This window comes from Opisthorchis viverrini (assembly GCF_000715545.1).
Source record: "Opisthorchis viverrini unplaced genomic scaffold opera_v5_142, whole genome shotgun sequence".
Classification (NCBI taxonomy): domain Eukaryota; kingdom Metazoa; phylum Platyhelminthes; class Trematoda; order Opisthorchiida; family Opisthorchiidae; genus Opisthorchis; species Opisthorchis viverrini.
The window spans coordinates 97,816-118,530 of NW_008751797.1; the positions used below are offsets into that span (position 1 = coordinate 97,816).

General features: G+C 42.6%; 1 protein-coding gene across 1 annotated transcript in view; it reads left to right on the plus strand.

Annotated features, from left to right (window-relative positions):
• The window catches only part of T265_14088 (hypothetical protein), a gene marked incomplete at both ends in the record, with an annotated part of 62,993 nt that extends 42,489 nt beyond the window's left edge, over window positions 1-20,504 (plus strand). The window contains 8 exons of the mRNA XM_009171983.1: window positions 2,079-2,574; window positions 8,294-8,497; window positions 10,384-10,506; window positions 11,610-11,815; window positions 12,418-12,667; window positions 14,517-14,754; window positions 18,379-18,530; window positions 20,128-20,504. Of these exons, the coding sequence (XP_009170247.1) occupies window positions 2,079-2,574; window positions 8,294-8,497; window positions 10,384-10,506; window positions 11,610-11,815; window positions 12,418-12,667; window positions 14,517-14,754; window positions 18,379-18,530; window positions 20,128-20,433 (1,975 nt within the window). The remainder of the gene's footprint in view (window positions 1-2,078; window positions 2,575-8,293; window positions 8,498-10,383; window positions 10,507-11,609; window positions 11,816-12,417; window positions 12,668-14,516; window positions 14,755-18,378; window positions 18,531-20,127) is intronic.
• Between the last annotated feature and the right edge of the window lie 211 nt (window positions 20,505-20,715).

A 20,715-nucleotide genomic window follows, 5' to 3' on the forward strand; every position in this document is an offset into this window, starting at 1 on the left:
GATGGAGTAGAATAGAGAAAAAGCTAGTAATCGAAACTAGACGACGTCTCCTGCCAAATCTTAGCTACCACTAATACTCGGGAGGATCATATTGGAAAATGACGAAAGCTTATCACAAGTCGAATCTCTCATCCCAGGTTGTCTGTCGGTTAGCCGATGTTTAGTTTTGTTGTAGGGATCACACCTGTAAATGTCGATAAAATTCAGGATTCTGTTCGCACCGTCTATCATCCATTGGTTCATTTTGTCATGTCCTCCTTATCGGACCTTGATGTTAACCCGATTCTCGTATTTCGTCCGGGTAACTCGGCAGCTCACGACAATTAATCTCATTTTAACCACATTTTTATTAGCGGTGAAAGCTGGAAGCAGTACTCTATCGATCCACTGCAAGCCATGTTGTCACTAGACTACTCTGTTGCGAGATCAGTCACCCTGTAACAACTGAGAACACAAAAACCACCTCATCGTGAACTTAGTCGTGTCAAAGTTTGTAAGATATGTTCTGGTCTGCGAAACCCGCGATGACACAATCTAACTTGCGAATTACATTGCAAGTCCAGTCCACAGCCGAATGGGTTTCTAAAAACCATCAACTAGGAAAACAGAAAACGGAAAGCTATCAAAAATATGAATTAAAAAGTCTAGAAACTCTTGCTGAAATACACTCATCCGTTTTCGTGTTTCCTCTTCACCCTTGAACTTGCTTCACGCTTGACTTGGTGTTTTTTAAAGCACATAGGACTGTCTGCGGGCGGATGATTGATGCAGATAGTGAACCGATCTTTTTCTAGACATGTATAATCGTGAGTTGCCAGATTCTTAAATACCATCTAAAAGTAGATGCACGTGCAAGTCACCACCATCTTACCATTGCAAAGTTGAATCATTCATTTTCATCGAGACGTTTTACGGATAGACAATCCAGAACAATAGCTGTACTCTTTGTGTCTTCTTTGATGCTACCATTCGGGCTGTTTTTTTATACTCAAGGACCGTGCGTCATGACGGCGTACACTACTCACATGCTTACGCCAAAAGGTCTCTCCGCTTGGACATGATGCGCAGACGACTGCACTCACATGCTGTCAGTCTAATGGATCTAAAATAAGTTCGCACACCAGTCTGGTCAGCGTGGAATGGTGCGTTCTCGATATGCGTCAGTGTCTGAATTTGGCTATATCTCCATGTGCCCAATAAATCCTAAAGTCACATAACTCTTGAGAAGCAGGCAAATGCGGTAACATTTCCAAGTTGTCCGAGTGAAGCAGGTCTTAACCGGCTCGTGATGAAACAATCGGGCGATGAATTAGGCTAGTGATAAATTTGCTTGCGTCAAATTGATGGTAAGTCCATTCTGAGCGCTTGCACCCATCTGAACCATGCGGCATCCAAGTACTGCTGTATTGCGCGGTGGAAAACCTCTGGAATTGCTATTTACATCGCTTGATGTGTACCGTAATACGAGTCACTTCACAGATTCGTGTAGAAATATGCTGTGGGTTCATGAGTAACAGTCACATGTCCTGCATCTTCCTAGTCAGGTAGACGAAGGTCTTAAAAGACGTTTAAAGTACAAAGACACGCATACAACACTTTACCTCTCTGCTACTGTTCATGTCCGCGTCCGGTATAATGATGTTCCGTGGCTCGAAAATAACGAAACCACCAGTCTCGTAGAAGGCTTCATAAGCAGTGACTATTGCTGCTGCTGCCTGTTGCTTGCAGTTCAGCTAATAACTGGTTATACGCTCAGGGAGACGCACTAGTGCAACAGACCAAAGGGCTGCAGGCTGAAATAGATCACTGAAAGTGCCAAAATGTTGGCGTGTTGGATAGCTTAATAATGACTCGCAGAATTATTAGGGTTTCAGCCTCAGAAAAAAACTATCTGGATAGTCTACTGGAGATCTTGGGAACGGGACAGAAGTATTCCTGACCGAATCGGATTGGTTTTAGAGGTCAAACAGGCCATAATCTTTGGTGGAACTTTCTGGCTGATATCCTCAATTTACTTTCAATCACTGAAGCCTCTTTACTTTTTGTGAAGATGATCAAGTTGTGTTTTTGCGCTCTAGGTCATTGCTCCTAGGAATCCTTTCGCGTTTGCTGTCGTGTGTCACAGAATCTCGATCGGGTCACCTGAACATCATTCGGCAGTGGCTTGAACTACCCCCAACAACGCTATCGTTTGTTACTCAATCAAACAGTACGACAGATACGCTGGAAAATCGTCCTCTCACCATATGCCCCGTGCATCCTCGACTGAAATTCCGGCCACCACAACTAGTACGCGTCATGGATGACGAACAAAATTTGGACCGATCAGACTATCGTGCGGTTCTGACAAGAGAAGGTGTGCCAATAACCCATCAACCGGAAATGCTCACGCCTTTGGTGTCAGTAATTATTGATATGTTACAATTTGTCAATCCACGGCAAGCGAAACCTAATGAATCGAATGGACGAAGCGTCCCACATTCTCAGATAATTACTGCGTGCGCCACTGATGGAGATGTGGCAAAGCGCGAGCTACCCACGATTTCGGCAGACTTATTCATCAGCCTGATCGCTGTAAGTGTGCGAACGACAATCTGGATGCTTATTTGAGTGATACGCTGGTTTGTCGTTATTCCATTTGCATATAAAGCCTTGGACTGGCTGTTCAGTGCTGTCCAAGTTATTATTCATGGGTTTCACAGCACGTTCCCCTACCTGCTGGTTTTGCTCTTGTTTATTTGCATGAAAGATTTTTTGGATCCGCGCCATGATTTTTAGCAACACAAACAATGCAGTTTTTCGTTTCCTAGGGTGGAAATCTCACCATCACCATTTGGCGAGATGCTGTGTTACGCTGAATCGCTTATTTACACAAATGCAGAGCTAGTGTGTGACGTAGTAGGGGACAGTTTCGTGTTTACTATCGACGCGGTTGTTTCGGTCTGATGAAGCAACAAGGCAGTGCAGTGGAATAGCATTCCGTTCCCACTTTACAATGCGCTGTTATCTTGACAATTAAATGAGTTATCCCAGGATTCAGGATGCGAACTACTACTTGACAGTATTTAATTCGTTTCTCAAGATAGGAAACATTTTTAAACCAATGGGAAACAGCATGTCAACATGGCTTCTCAATTTGTTTTTTTGTGAATGATGGTTCCATATACTCCGAGAGCGGTGGGGATAAAAGTATGTACCTACTGGTTTTGAGGTCATTTTAATTCGTAGGCCTGCATCCATGTTTCATCTTTTGCCACTTATGTTCCTTACCTTTCAGTACCCGAATGCCTGCCAAATGGTACTTAATATCCGGTCCAATTTATGTACAGGATAAAAAAGGTTTACAATATTTGGCAACTGAATAAGCCCTACCTTAAATCGTGATTTTTGCAGTGGCGAAGGGTCCATTGTTGTAAAGCAGGTTTTAATCGGCGCAGTTAGATGATAAGAGATGCTAATGACAGTTTGGCCTAAGCTACGGTGCTGAATATTTCTGAAACGATGAATGAAAACTCCAGTTCTTCTCAGTCAAAATAAACAGTGGAAAAACAATGTTTTTGGAAAAGGGACCCAACAGATCGATTTCTCCCACCAAAGGTTGATGACGGTGCTGCTGTTGCGCACATATTTTATTCATTGTTGAATTTCGGTGCATAATTTCTTGGTATATAAAGGTTTTAATGCGAGAATTATCAGTGATTCCGGTTGTATAGTCCCACTATTTGAAGACTTTGCTGTCCTTGGCTTTTGCAAAGTCTAGGAGTACATTACATTACATAATGCGCTCATTAACAAATTAATTTGGTTTTTAACGGGAGACTCAAGTGAATCTCAGTTGAAGTATTTTCCAGTTGAATGCGCTGCGCAAACGCCGCTTCACGTTCCATTTATGATGATATTCGAGATATCACAGTATATTTCCCTCAACAAACACTACTTGTAAGTTTGTCAAATGGTTTTCAGCATCCTTTTGAATAGTACATCACCAGAGCATGCCTCAGTTGGTTGCTATATAGCATCAATTCGCTGGATCTACCGTTTTTACCGGACGCTCAACGCATTCTCCTAAAACAGTTCTTTCGAGGACTCTTGGATTTGTCGTTATGGCGCTAGTAGTCAAGGCCTCTCAGTGGAGGCAGCCATCTGAGATGGTATTGGTTCATCAAGGTCATTCACTTATTGATCAAAAGGACCAGAAGAGAGCAGACAACGGGTTGTGTGCAGCGAGCGAACAAGTTGTTTAGTCTTCCACTTCCATTCTCACTGCTCAGGAATGTCGTGGCAGCTATCGGGATTGCTGAACGTTAGAAATTGGGTAAATGGAGGAAGGTGACACAACCCTTATTGTGTCGTAATTTTGTCAGCTGCTCTATTTCAGCCGTTTTCTGAAGTCGGTAAAATTGCATTGAGGTATGTAATTAGACTTTACCATCCTACTCCTGATTCATGTTCACTGAATGTGCTCGGAGTTGGACTGTATTGGTTCACCCCACAAATCCGTTCATGCGTGCTCACTTATCTTCGCTGTTTTGGGTCAAGGCCTTGGTGAAGTGGTATAATCTCATATAGCTGTTCTCCCCGGATGACCATCTTCCTTCAGGTTACATGGCATTCTCCTGTTTTTTTCGCAGCTGAACACTGATTTGATTGAAAGTGGTCGTCCATTGGTGCCAAAGTGGTTAATTTGGGAAGATGAACCGGTTTTCCTAATAGTCGACTTAGTTTTACCGATGGGTGTAATATCCTCACTAGTCCACTAGTGAACTTGATCTCCTACTTTTAGTGCAAGCTCACACAGTGCAGTATTTTGGCAGAGTGATATGGTTCTACCTGTTACGTTTACTGGACCGAATCCAATCCATCGAATAACCTTGTTCCATGGATATTTTGAAGTTCACTTTCACCTACGCATCGACCATCCTCAATGTAAATGCAAACTCAGCTCATCCTAGTCATCAACAGTAATCGGTTCATCCATGATACGTCGGGCCCAGCTACTACAGTAGTATCGGCGGATTAAAACTGAGTACACTTCCCGAATGTTGCAAATGGTGTCTACGCTCACTGGACAGACACGCTATCACTTAGGGAACATGTGTGCGGATGACTAATATTACTCAGAGAGGCACTGTAATATTGGAAGTGCGCCGCGTACCTTTTTGTAGCACTTGAGTCACCACAGTCATCCGTTGTTTGCGGCTGTCATCCAGTAATCATGCGGTTAATGTGGATCCACATAATGGAGACACAGGTGGCAATTTTCGTGTTTTCATTAGCTTAAGAGTCCAGATTTTGCATACGTGTGAGACGAAGTCGGTAACTCATTTATGAGAAATTCGTCCGTTCAAACTCTTATGAGCCTCCCCTTTCCCTAAAATCCATCTCAAAACCGTACTTGATACTCCCATCCTGTTGTGTACCAAGAACACCCAGTGAATCACGTCCATGTGACCCATGCTTCCCAGTCGTTGATCTTCTCTGGCGCAGCCTGTGTATTAATGAGCCTTCTGATAAAGACGGAGGTACCTCACTCTTCTCTGGCCGCACTGGTACATCCCATGTACATCTAACGCTTTTGATAGCAGGATACCCGCTTAGTAGTATTTTTGGGATAAATCTTGGTTATAAGTGAGCATGCAATTTCGGAAGCTGGTCACACTACCTAGTCACATAACTTGATTGATTATTTCACAGTGTGAGACCTGGTTCTCATTCAATCCTAATGACCCACAGCGTTACTTTTTTCGAAAAGTTGTGCGGAAATCATATGAACAACAAAAATTGAGACGCTTTCCGTTGAATGAAAGTTTCGGATTTCGAATGAACCAACATGCAGCGCTAGTAAGGTCAGCCGCCTCTTCTCAGCTTAGTGTCTTAAGTTTCTAGTGAATGCACCCGATTCCAGATAGTCACCAAATGCGTTTGTAGTTTCGAGATTCAGTGTACACACATGTGAAAATAGTACCCAGCTTGCTTAAGAGCTCCAGGTACTAGTTCCAAAACCAGGTTAGTTAGAAATAGGGACTTTCGTTCCCAAATTCGATGCCATGCGTAACCTGGGAAAAGGCGACGTTAGCCCAGTGAGTTGTGTTCCTGACATCCGATCACATACACTGAATTGGTCTTCGCACGGCACTAAAAGCATCATTACAGGAGCTTTGGCAAGGGATTGCTCGTGTGTGAAATGCTATTAAGGTCCTTTCCCCCTGATTTTCTCAGCTTTTTCATCTCCGGACATTAACTATTTAACGCGTTCAAGGGACCACCCACTCTATTTTGATCGGGTACATAGTAAACTTCAAAGACATTTTTCATGCCAATCCATTCATCCAATTGATACCGTTTTCTGGTCCGTCTTCTCCATCATGGTTGGCAGTCACTGCTGAGTTACGCTCTAAACAAAAGTTCCTGAGCCAACTACAAGTTGATATGTTATTCACCGTTGGTGAATAAAAAAGGCATTCTAGCCTACAGGGACGCTGAAATATGTGGCTGATGCATTGCAGCAGTATTCGCATGACTGAAAACGCTATTAGAAAATTTTTCATCTAGTTCCTTTGGAACATCTTCTCAAGTAAGGCAGGGGTACACTTTGAAGTCGGTCTGGAAAGCCTTAATGGAGTATGACGTACAAACAGGTAGTGAATACTTGTTCTATAAAAAGTCGTTCAGTTTAGGTTTGATCGTCTGACATGTTCAGCAAGTTATCCCAAGTATCTCCGCGTTTAAAGTAAACAACTAGCTACGATGCACGCGCAGTACAAGGTTAAGTGAGCGATAGGTTGTATCTCATGTGATAACGAATGGATGGATAACGTTTAATGATGAGAAATAATGTAGTTCTGGTTGTCCAAATGGTTTGGTTCTGCATCGACATTTAGTAAGTTAATAGTGTTGGTTGCCGCTTTTGTAAATTCTGGTGTCTCAGGGCGAAAACTTTTTCTTACACACAATCTAATTTGTTCAGAAAGTGAGTATCGAATAAGAGTGCGGTCGCATTTTGAAAACCTCAGCATATTAAGTCTTTTTTCTCACTAGGTGCGCGTACATATCAATTCAAGTCGAAAATTCAGTGGGGAAGGTGGATGGTTTCAGCAGCGTTTCGCATCTTCTGTTGTCTACAAAGACTTGAGAGCGAGAGAGAGAGAGAGTACAGCCCATAAGTTTTTTATGGTCTGTTGGGGTGTCCTTAGCAGGAACGGGAGGAATTCGGGTGTCATAGAGGCGGCTTATGGGAGCCACAGCTAATCAAATAGTGATTTGGGTTAAAACGCTCCCGCACTCGTAGTCAGGTGGCACGAGAGAAGGTACAGACTTTTCTGTATCTTGATTACACGTAAATAAAGTGCCGTCACTGAAAAAAAACCCTTTTGCAAGATCAAGGACCATACTACTTGTATGCGCTGGTGAGAAAAGTTGGATTCAGTGAAGAGAAAAATCTTGATCTGGACGGTTCGGAAGAGGGTATATGTATATGCGTTTTTTCTCCTGCTCCCTCTCCGTCTGGCCATAAACATTCTTTCTTTGCATGATTGTTAGAAATGAGGTAATTCAAATAAATAGTCTGTTTTTTGTGAAGGACCTGTAGCGAAGCTTCTTTCTATAAAAAAAGTATCAGAAATGAGACGAAACTGCGGGGGTGTTAGTTTGGGTTCATGCAGCTTGAATCCCACTACCAGGCACTATTGCTACACAGTTTGTTTATGTTAACTGATGTGGCAGATAAACATGCCACAGAAATCTCCATCTTTAACTATCTAAGCCCCGGTCGTCAAACACGGGTAGCTGCAGTCTGGAATACCCATGAACCCGCCCCGCACTCTCCTAAGAGTCAGTCACAGTAATCCAAGTACCAAGTAAAATAATACTCGCGTTAAGAAAATATTCTCCAGTTTTCCTTAGTTCCCGTGAAGTCTGGACTTAATCAAATCAGCATTTGATAAGGGTCTACGGTCAATTTTCTTTTAGTACTAGAACACAGTGAGACCTATCCGAAACCTATGAGACTGTAATATTGGTTGTATTTTCCACCAGTTAGCGTTTATACGATGTAAATCAGTGTAATGTTGTGCATTTCGGTGAACACATCCCAAATTTGTCACATATTGTTTATTTGTCTCCGTGGTGTTGATTTATATATTTCAGTAGAAAAATCATTCCGTTTCATTATTGCCCCGTCTATTTCTAACTTGCGTTTCCTCCAGTGATGTGCACAGTTGGGATGGTCGCTAAATGTAACTCAGAGAATCGAGTTGTTGTAATATCCCCCTTTCTAATATCTTTTTTTTCGCAGGATCTGAATGATAACTTGAGGCCTCTTATCCAACGACCTTCACCAGAGGTAGGTATTCTACCATTTAATGAAGTCGGAGATATATCGGTCGAGAAGAGCGCAAAAACAGGCATCCTTTCTTCGCTTCTGGCTGCTGCAATGCTGGATTGTCTTGGGGATCAAATATGGCCCGACGAGCCGGAGCAAGTTGTAAATCTACTCGAGGTTGGTTGCATTATAGACCGTATGCTAAATAGGTTGCGACTTTTGGGCTTGTCTGTCATCCCGTCCTCCCATCTGATCCCCAAAACCATTCTCGTTAGTCCACAGCTTACTCTGGTAGTTTGAGGACTCCCAATCGACTGTTGATATGGACTTTTTCCAGTGGCTGCTGGAAGTCTAGCTGTCTAGTTGATAGGAGACTGCCAATGCTCTCAAACCAACACAAGTAGTCAACTACCATCTGATTCTGGAGAGCATAACCACCTATACAGGATTCGGGCTACTTTCTTACAGATGGTGGTCCGACTGGAACCATTTGCGTAGTGCTAGTTTCAACACTTAAGTTGCAGTCATGTTCCGAGTCAGAAGAGTTTGACGTTCAGTAGATATCCCTACCAGCGTAAACTCCTGAAATTGTTTTCGTGGTTTTATCGATAATGGGTGATACATCTTTTCAGTGACATTCTCTGGTTTGACAACCTTCGTTGTATTCCTCTGATAGCGTCGAACGTAAGCTAAATGGTCTTTGGGTTTAACCCGTTTCAGACGAATAAGAACATGGCAAAGGACTTCATAAATAGTGGACACTTACGGAGCAAACTGTTATCTGTTCACATCTACCAGTTCGCCGACGAACACAACAATTGTTTGTTTGGATCGGGTTCTTTGGAGTGAACTGAACATGTACGTTAGCCCCAAAAAATAGTACGTTTCTGTAACCTCAGTTGGATGTCCCCATTTCGGGAGAATCCTCTCATATATACGTTAATTAATGAACGTACATGGGTTTACTAGAAGTTTCGTAGTATACACACCGTACACTCAAGAATGTGTATGACACCACTCACGACGACCTCCTCAGGCATTCATGTTATGGGATTTGGTTCTCCCGAGGGAGTTCGATCTTTACATGCCACACAGATCAAAGAGGTTAGATATGTAAACGTATTTTAGTGAGTAGATTGTTTCCGGTTGGTGATTTGTTTTTAAGAATAAATTTTACCTTATGTGAACCGTCATAATGGACAGGAAGAGGAAAATTAAGCACCCACACCTTTTGTCGTACAGCCGTAGCCGTTCACATCACGTATGTTGTGAAAATGCCAAAAGTAAAAGGGACGACGGTCAGTGCTAGACTCCACGACAATCCTAAAGTAACTATACTCTTGCCATTTAGATAGTATGGATATAATTCGATAGGACGAATGTTCGCACAATCCGGTACCACTCATATCTTGTGATGTGCCGATAAGAACCGTGCTAATGGCACTCAGATCCTTTGTCGTCGTTTTTGTCAAACCTCGCCTATTTACGTTTGTTTGTAGCATCATAAACTTCATGCGGTGAACGGTTGTTTCCAGTAGACAAGGGTTCAACATACATGGCATATAACCTAGTCACTGCAGCTTATATTACTGAGTACACTCAACCATGGAGATGTCTCATTCACGATATCCTCTAACGTATGAACCACTGTTTCGTTTCTCACCCACATATCAAGCCACTTGGATGCCCTAGATCTCCATAGCTGATGAAGGCTCTTGTAAAGGATACTTGCGTTTTTCCAGTAGCTTGTGACTTTGTACGGGCTAGGTGTTATGATTTTTGAGGTTGTTTCTCAAGGTATTGTAAGGTTGTTGAGGTTCCGGATATGTATGTTTTAGTTTAGTTCTTGCAACCTGTGGTGAAACGGCTGAGGGTAACGTGACTACGCGTTTGCTGAACCTAATGGGTTTCGGACACATCCATTTTTTGTGCCTTTGAATTCTGAGTAATCCTTCAACCTACCAGTCAAGTTATGTTAGGTGTATGTTTCCCATCTATTGATCTCTGCATCATATCTACCTCAAAAATAACTACTGACATTTTTCTGCTTCTAATCACTCCAGATGACTCTTTCTCGACTGTATATGTTGATGAGCAGACGCATCGAAGCGGAAATGGAAGAACTTTTGCTTGAAACACTGAGCCAAATTTTAGGGATTTTGGCCTTCTACACACAACGGTTGAAGGTGAGTTTCGGTCAGTGATTTACGCATTGTTGCTAATCGGAGATCCTGAACTATATGATATCTGTCAGTTCAGTGACTTACATATTGTAATTCCTGGTGGTGACATCGTGAAAAGCCGTTTTGTGGCCTGCTTATATTTACATAGCTGAGAGATGTCGTGGTGAAATGATGGATTTCTTTTCGTCGGCGGTCATGGACTAGGTAAGAACAGGGTGTATCATTTAATAATAATAATAATAATAATACAGCTGTAACACCCTTTCGATGCCTAGCTGCCATGCCACCCGAAGGAGGCACGAGGGCTGGGATACTGCCAGGTTGCCCAAAAGTAGACAGGGAAGTCGAGAGGCAGAGGTCGGGTTCGAACCACGGACCTTCCAGTTAGTAAATTCACGCTCCAACCACTTGAGCAGTCTCGATCTCGGTGTATCATCAACAAGCGAGCATTTCCTTCCCGATCCTGACACTGAAATACGCTCAACAATATCCTCTGCTGAACTTGGGTAAAATAAATGTTTGTAAGTTCTCATAAGTTTTTCTACCTCCGAAGCGTTACACTAGTTGCGGTGCGAGGGGTGTTTGTTTTTCGGCTCGATTCCAACTTTTTTCTTGTTCCTTTCTTTGGGTATCGTCGTGCATGATGCAGGCAGGTTTTAGCAGACCCCTTCGAGTGCATGACCATCGCTGATGCACTAGCATCTTCTCGTTAAATTTTACTTACCCTGTGGTACGTAAACCGGATAGTGATGCGTTAGGAAGTTTTTGAGGATTCCCTCTGAATTGTACTCGCCACCTTGGCTTGGTAAAGTGTCTGTGGATACAAACAAACGAAGCACTTTCGTTATTAGCTGATTGCAATTCAGTAAGCGAGGTAAAATAAGTACTTTCGTGGTTAAAAGTATCAGTTCATCCGTCAATCCTTGGATTTTTGTCAGTTTTCGCACCTCTCTAGACGTTAACACATCCCTGTCTGCTTAGGATAAAGACCACCTTCAGGAAACCGCATGATGTACCATGCGCCTACAGTCGTCCGGGCCATTTTGTTCTTCGTTCCAGTTAACTGAAATGAAGTTTTGAATTGCTTCGTTCTTTCTCCACATTAGCCTGGTGAAACAAATATCACAGACCAGTTTGGAAGATTGCTGCCTATTTTATCTGACATGGAAACCGAAATTCGTGCCAATTCAGTCGTTGCCAGTCGTGCGCAATTGGAACTGTTACACTGTCTTCGTGTCATGTTGGCCACACGTGGAGCAGTTGATCTGACAAACAGCAAGGTTGATTCTGTCCAACCTGATCCGACGGCTTTGTAAGTCTGCCGAGTTTATTTGCGCTTGATGCAGCTGGACTCATTTAGGTTGAAGTTGTCCGTAGGAGATCAAGTGTCAATGTGTACAGGACGCTATTTTTTAGTTACCCACTGCTTGCACAAGACTGAGTTGCGTGGGTGCTATCCACAAATGGGTTGTTAGTGCTTTTGGTGCGCTTGATTTTGCTGTTTAAAATTTTCCTTTCTGTAGCTGTCAGACGTCAAGGTAGCTAGCACAGCAAGCTACCCAAAATCTTCTGTGTCATCTACTTGTGAGCACGGTACTGTTCCGCAGTAAACTAAGTGTATCGGCGGTCAAATTCACCCAGAGTGAATAATTCAAGATGGAAAACCTGACTGCTGGTGATGTAAAGTTTTGTTTGAGATGTACAAATGCGCCTGTCTTTGGATATCACAGACCGAAGTATCCGCTGTTTTTGGCATGTTTTGGATAGATGACGTCTATTGTAACCCTTCTTACACATTCTCTCCACTTTCATCAAGTCTCTGTAGGAGAGAAGGTTCAAATACAAGCCATTTTTAGTGCCTATTGCGGGCTATTAGTCGTATTTGTTAGTCATTGTTTCATGTGCATATTTCAGAAAATCTCCAAGTCCAGACAGGATTATATCCGAAGCTAACCACAACGTGATTGAAGAGATTCTGCCATCGGACTCCCAAACATCGTCAGCGGTGAATGGTGAAGAACCCTTAGATCCTGAGCTTGAAGAAGCTTTTGAGCAATTGAAAGACCCACTTGTACCTGTTCGTGGTCATGCCCTTATTTCTTTAAGTCGGCTTCTGGAATCTCGGCACAAATGCACCATTGGCAAAGAGGAACGAATATTCCAGGTATGCACTCCTCTTCTGCTTCTGTGTGCGTGACTCACCCACCTGAATAGCATAGGTAATGAAATCAAGGTAACTGAATTCTTGATACAGGGACCTATTTCTTGTTGAGGCGTTTATGGTGCCCTACATCTATAGTCGGTTGGAGTGTTCGACTTTCCCAGATGTTGGACTTTTTGGTGCTGTAAAGTGGTCTTGTTGGGCATTCAGTGATATAGTCCATCTTGGGGTGGGCCTTTCTTGGTAAAGGCTTCGCCAGGCACAACTCTGACACCACTCAATGCGATTAGCAGATTGATGCTTGTTTTTCACTTGCTAGTTGGTGCGAACCCATCCCCGGTTAGCATCAAGTCTGGTGCATAGTTCATGAATCCTGGTCAGTGTCACCGATTGGCATTGAGTATCATGTGTGTAGATACTCACGGGCAGCTGCCCAGCTCCTGTAAAGGGTGACAAGTTGCCACTCCATGGGCCACCGTCTATTAGGAATATACATCGTACTTTCCAAACGAGAAGACGTCCCATAACTGTGGATGGCACACTTTCTGGTTGCAAAAATGGCCAACTTGGCCCTCAAGAAAAAACACGTTGACTGATGTTACTTTCTTGCATTTGTCTATCAATGATCACACAAAAACTCTTGATATCACTAGTAATGCTGCCTAAATTTGTTAACGTCAGCAGACCTTTCTCGACTTCACTTGGCGTGACTTATATAATAGCAAGATAGATGTTAGTATTGAAAACTCGACAGATACTGAGTTGTATGTACCCTCTACTCTTAACACGATTGTTACCCTACCGTGCCAAACGTCTATATAAGGATATATTTCCCTCATATGTTTTTCCTTCTACGGTTTATATTCGAGCCCGGCTAGGTGCATAGAAAACCCACATTCATGTGCTTTGGTAACCATGATACAAGCTCTTTCGGACTCACCAATGAAGTGAGGAAGAATATACTTGGGTCGGATAGTTTTGCATATGAATCCAGGTATACATGATTAAAATAAGAGGACTCGGGTGGAACTCATAACTTCTTGCCTGCTGGATGACAGACGATTGACTGAGCTACCGCGAACACTTGGTCAAGTTACACAAACGGGCTTGGATTCCACATTGGAATGTCGGTCGATGTATTTCAACACTAGTTAATGAACTCTGACGAACTCGAAAATAGACTAGATGGCGATATTCGCTTGGGATCCAAAAGCACATTGACTAGAACTAATGTAGAAGTGACGGAGATTATGATAGGGTTGGATCAGAATACCTGTTGATTCATCTTCTCCGTATTATATATTCTTGTCTCCCGGTTCATGATAGAATTATATGGATGGATTACACATATGCAGCAGTATGGGATATTGCGAAAATACATCGCATTGAACTGGCTATTGTCACCGCTTTCTGATGTTTGCCGTTTAAAACATCCGCGGGCAACAGACCCAACGTCATTCAAGTGCTGAAAGCGATGAAGAATGCTAATGTCCGTCGTCCCTTTCTAGGGACTCTTCCATTTGGAAACTTTCGGAAGATATCTTTCCGTGGATTGGAACAGAGTTAGAGTCCTGACTAATTTACATCTGTCCATATCTGTCTTTAGCACCACCCCTATCGCAGGCTGTGAGTTGGAGGCACATTCTGGATTCGTAATTTGAGCACCGATTTCTAGTAAAGATGGAACAGGTCAGCTCTCTAGTATTGTGTAACTTAACGTGACCTATAAAAAGGCGACATTGGCAATGCAATGTAACGTCTAGCATCCTGAAAACCTAGTATCCTGTCTCGTATTCGTACGTCCGCACGATCAACACTTCTCATCTATCCTCTCATTTTTGCTTGCTTGTAGGTATTATTTCATCACCTATCAGATGAGGACAGCTACGTTTATTTGAATGCTATTCGTGGTCTGGCCGCGTTGGGTCACAGTTTAACTGATCGAACTCTCACTGCACTGCTCGACCGATTCCGTCAGTTATGCATACCCGTTTCAGGAAAGGAGCCTTCTCAACAGACTTCCCATAACAGTCGTGTGGAATTTATATTGAAACTAGGCGAGGCTATAATGCGAATTTTACGAGACCTCGGTAAGAAATCCCCTGTGGTTCTCTTTTTCGTCAGCGCAGTTATTCTGACACTGGACGTCCTAAACTAACCAACAATACATCTCTATTATGTTTTTCCGGTTTCTTACCTAGGCGGCACTCACACCCAAATCGAATTTTGGCTGGAACTAATTCTCAATCAGATCTGACCAGGTCGACTCTGAAATAATGTATAGTCACCTACGGTGGTGTACTCTGGATATTCGAGTTATATTTTTTGCAATTGTTGCTTGCTCATTTCATGCAACACGAATGGACGATGACATGGAGATCACATCACCTCGTCTGCTGTCAAGTTCTATTTGAGAGATGTGAGCCTTGCCTAGCCACTGATTCACTCGTCTGCTCTGCAGGTTCTCCTTTTAGTCTCTTCAGTCTGATGCAAAAAAGCGATGCATGCATGTCAAACAGATATTTTGGTTGCACAATCTCCAGAAAACGACCGCGTGCGTGTTCATCACGTGATGTTTGACCGCTTTCGTCTCATGGAAGTAAACATCGTAGGATAGTAATCAGATCCGATCTGTTCATCCTACTTGACCCTTACCAACTCTCAGTTTACTTAATAACTACCTTATGATTAAAACCGAATTTCTTCAACCCACTGCTTTTCAGTGGGATTATCTTACTGAAAAAAAATCATTTTAAAGGTTTTTTCAAGGTTTATGCAAACGGACGGAAGTCCAGTAGCAGGGAGTTTCAGTGTAGTTCTGCAATTCTTTGGGATTCAAGTGCTCTCCAACCTAGATAGGACTAATATTACTTCCAAACGGCGTACATTCTGGCCCTATTTCTACTGAATATGGTCTGTTGTGTAATCTCGGAGTGAATTACAGTCCACGTTTTCATAATCTGAAGTAAAAAGTACCGAGGTTCAAGTTTCGTTAGAATGCTGTCGGTAATAATGTAGCTCCTAACGTGCTAACCTCAGATCTTTGGGATCCTTCGAACAAGCTGCTCCCTTTTCTGGTCCAGTTGTTATTCATGTGCAAGCAGATCCACGTAGGTATCAAAGCTTATAAGTAATTATTATCTCTATTTTAAACATCTTGCAAAATATCCATACTTCTTACCATGATTAACTACTTTATTCACTTTAAGTGCCTTATTCACTTATCCTTGGTACTAAATTAAATATGAATACAGTATATCTAATGGAACTGTCAATTTGTGTATTATCGGTGCAATCTGCTGCGCTATAAACTGTGTTTTGTACATTGCTACTCAATACAATCCACTGAGTCGAACTAGTCATCGCCGCATAACTTCACGGTATTTTAAGTGGGATGTTCATCACATCCGCATCAAGCCTGCCAAGTAGTTCGGTACAAACTAATTACCGGATATTCCGTCTTGGGACGCAAACTTTCTGCATGCATGGAACAACTTCGTTGTTTTGTCATCCATGAACTGTTAGCCTCAAAGTCTCAGTGGTAAAGCGTATCCTATCATGGTGTTGAAATCTCTGATACCCTAGTAAATTTTTTGCTGCATCGAGGTGTGATCCCAGAAGCGTTGATCTGTTTTGTATCTGGACATGTTGTGGACTGAGGGGAAGGACTGAAAAGATAGCGTCAGTATTTTGGTTAGATTATAAGGGAATAGCATACTATTGATAAACGGAGGTTTATTGACCGGCGTTCTGGCCACCACGGCTGAACTCTTCCAAGACTGGTTTCATTAGAAATACACAATGAAAACAATAGGAGAGAACCTAACTGACAGCTCCCGTAGCATTAGTAGGTTAGGGTTTTAAGTCAGTGGGTAAAACCAGCTGGAATTCTTCGGCTGGTTCCTCCTTCGAATCCAGTCTCCGTCTGGTCGAAATTGTGGTTTTGATTTGTACACTTTGAGCATGTGCNTTCAAAATATCCGGCCGTGTGCTGATATGGTCGAGTGAATGGTTTCGGTCTATCGGCCAACGGGATGTTTTTTTCTCATTTACCCCCTCCGATATCTGCTAGCTTTTTATCCGTTTGCTGTGCTACTGAAAGCTGTTCATATTATTACATCCTGGTATCCCAAAGATCATGACTACAATAACATACCACTTCTAGATTGTATACAGCACTTGGGCTGTATATACTAAACTGTTCAACCTTGAGATACTACTGTCAGACGCAGTTGCTTTTTATACGACCCCGAAATGTATCTTAATAATTTTTTTCTGTCCACTTGTTGAAGTGCGGTCATTTCACTTGAGAGAACATACCCGATGGACCAGTAGCAGTCGTTATATCTCTCAGGAGGCTCTTTCCCAATGGGAATCGATATAATCGGTCACCGAGAGCTTTAATACACTGTCATCACAGGGTCAGCCAGAAATGGGAAAGTTGTTGAACATGTTTGAATTGTTCCACTGTCTTGCGAGATTCTCGAAAATTAACCGAGAGAGAGCGTTCAAACTGAATTGTGTCAGATACAATTGCAGTGTTGCAGCCTCGTTTGAACAGTTCTATTCATCTTTACTAGTATAACCTCTGGATTACTTGTTGCTTCCGCCATACCGGTAATTGTCAGTCGGAAACTGGTGGATTTGTACTCTTATTTTAGAATGGTAACCCAACATCTCATCACTCGAATATAGTACCACTACAGATGTGTCATTGCTACTGTTTTTATGATGGCACACCTGGTCTACTCTGGATGAAGCCTAATATTACGCCATTTATTAGCTCGCCAGTGTTCGGCTGCAGCTTGTGTGGGTGAACAGATATCCCTACAATAGGACTAATTTCCAAAAATTTTTTGTGTGCTTCCGAAATCCGAGTGACATGACATCACATGGGAGTGTTCAAGCCCGCGGCCATAAAACAGAGCGTAGTGCCGACAGCACTGAGTGCAGCTCATTGTGGTAGTAATTGATTAGAAAGATCCGGTAAATCTATGGGTTTGTAGGCTACCGTTGAAACAGACCTGTCGTAGCGCGGAAGTTGCCATTTATCCAGTCAGTGAACAGTTAGTTTGTTACGCACTCAGTTCATAGTTGCCAGGTCTGTAGACGTTCGTTGGTGAAAGTGCTTCCCATATCATCAAGTACTTGATTTTATTTTGCATTCCCCTTCGTAATTTGTCTCAAAATTGAGCGGCAATTTTGCACCGTGAAGAACATCACTTAACCGAACGGCCGCAGTTTTAGATTCTCCACTTCAGTTTTTGTCATTACTGCTGATAGTGTTTCCGCATTGATATCCGCCTTTCCGTGGTATCATGGCGTTTCAAATTCACTTCTCAGACTCCTTCACTTGGAAACTTCGTTTTCCCTACCGCCATAATCAGAGTTACCCGTATAATCCCGTTTCAGATCGCTTGAGCTATTTTCTGCGAACCAAGTTGATTCACCGGTCGATTACAATTATGTAGCTCCGGACTGTAGTAATGATAGTTTCGTATCAAGCGAAACATGCTTTCAAGTTCAGTATACTCGCTGCATTAGAAAAAAGAGTACCAAAATTTCCCTTCCCTAAATAAATTCATCCATAAGCGGGGTTATTGTCCGTGTTATTTCGCACTTATAATTTAATTGTCAATACGACATATGGTTGCAGACATACTCTGGTTCGTTGTCCATTGGTAAACACGCCACACTGAATACATTTTCTTCAGGTTATATGGCCCCAAAGTATCGCACGCAAGTCTTGCACTGTATGACCGTGGGCAGCAGAGACACGGAGCCGCTTGTGCGTGCGGCAAGTCTGTCCAATGTGACAGAACTCTGTCGTCTCTTAAGACATGCAATGGGACCGATAGTCTATGAGGTAAGTGAAACTGGTTTATTTCCCTTCTGGTAATGCCATGTTGTCAGCTCCATCACACTCATTGTGAGTTTCAAATCGTGTTTCATTTCAGCCCTGTTCGCCTGATAATTTAACAATTTCATGTTTGAATCGTTGAACGCTTACTTGTCCGAACTCTGCCTTCAGCCAATCCGCTTACTCTTTTTGGCACAAGCTAATCCTTATGCACTTGTAATATCACATGACTCTGATGGCTGGTGAGTTTTTCGCGTTCATTCGTTCAACGTGAAATGCGGTCGTTCCTTCCAGAGGAAGATGATTTAAAGTCGATTACAATCATCCTCATACACATACCACCCTTTAGGAACGCAAAATAATGGTATTATTACGGGTACCATCATTAAATGAGGGGAGCATATTCCCACAGAAGCTATATATTCCGGCGAGCTCTTTCGTCGTTATATTCCCGCATTTTGAACTAAATTAAGATAACCCGAACTGGATTATGTTTTTTGTATCACCTCAATGATTCTTTTTTTGTTTTTACAAGTTGTCATAATTGATTTTTCTCAGCCACAAGCACCGTATGCACTGTATTGCAAACCAATCACTTCGACAAGCCTGTATGGATAGGTGTTACGTCAGTAGGGTAAAAATATGCGCAGGGCCCTACAACTTACCCCTAAGGTACACTCGAGAAATCCTATCTTCAACTAACACTAACTATGGTCACTAAGTCATCGGGTTTCGAGCGGCAACTGGTCTCGTTTTTTTAGCAAAATAGATGGTGACAACCAATGGTAAAGACAGCTGACTGCCCTTGAAAGTTGTGCTTGTGGATGATCATGGTATGCCCAACTTTTTCTCACATCGTTCAGGGGGCTCACAGTGCGAGTGTGTAGTCCATGGATTTCAGCTGTGTCAATTGTCAGCAGAGGTCTCTTTTCTCGAAATCGCTATGCAATGTTCCTTCTTAGTTGGTAAATGTACAACTTAGATCGGCAGCCGACCCCACCTAGCTTCACTGCCCTGTCATTTCTCATCAGACTGTAGAATTCTCCATCCCCCTACTGTTTTCCTCGCAATACGGTATAACACGTGATTTCTTTCTTACAAGAACTGCGTGAAAACGATGTCGCAGCTAGGTGTTTGGATGTACATTCATGTCATACATGGGAATGTGAACCGTCTAGATGTCGTAGCTGATGTCAACAAGATAGTGTGCTCCAGGTAAGCCGGCGCCAGCCATCCGTAAAAATTGCAACATATTTGATCTTCTCATTTGAGCATACTCTTGTGACGGGTAGCCGACAACTAGTTGTTTTGCGCGGCAAGAACAGCAGTCGTATGAAGATTGTATCTAAGTGCCTCTAAGTTTAGGACACAAGGAAAATTTCTGATGCGTATAAAGCAACTATTGTCACAGTGAACTAAGATTACTGAGATGTGCTGTTGATTATTTGTATGCCTAATCTCAATAGAAACGTACCGACTTCATGATTGGGCCGTATTTTTTTTTGATGTAGTCACACTTACTTCGCTGAAAAAAATTTTCGGGTCATCGTAAACCAACCCTATGAGAATTCAAAGCTTGCGTTTTTTTTCCTGTTCTTTATAGATTTTCTACCTGATCGAACTACACCTTACTCAGGATCATTCACCATCCGTCAGACAGGCAGCTGCCAACCTTGCTCGTGCTTTTTTCCTTGAAGAACAACTCCCCGATTGGTTAGCACCGGATGTGATTCGGGATCTCAATCGACTGTTATCTAACAGAAGTAAAATCGAAAGGGATCCCTGTGTCCTCGAACAACTTGAAGCGGCATTGGGACAACTGGACAAATGTACCCGATCCAGTGTGTTCTTAAAACCGCTGACACCCGAAAGTCTTTTGAAAGAGATTCGCATTTCGAGACCATTTTGAGCACATTATTTTACCGTGTACAGTAATACACTCTGATTCTTTCAACTAGTTAATTTGGTACTCAATTTCTTCTTCGTTCCACGAGATTCTAGTGAGTACGACTTCGGCAGCCTGCTGACTTGTTTACCTTTCTCCATGTGATGCAGCTGTAGCTCAACATGGCTATCCGACTGTTGCTTGACATGAATCGTCCGTGATCCTAATCACTCTGTATAATGGCAGAATGGTTAACACAAAACAAGTGGGCAGTTGATTAACAGGAAGGTTGAGCACACTTGTAAA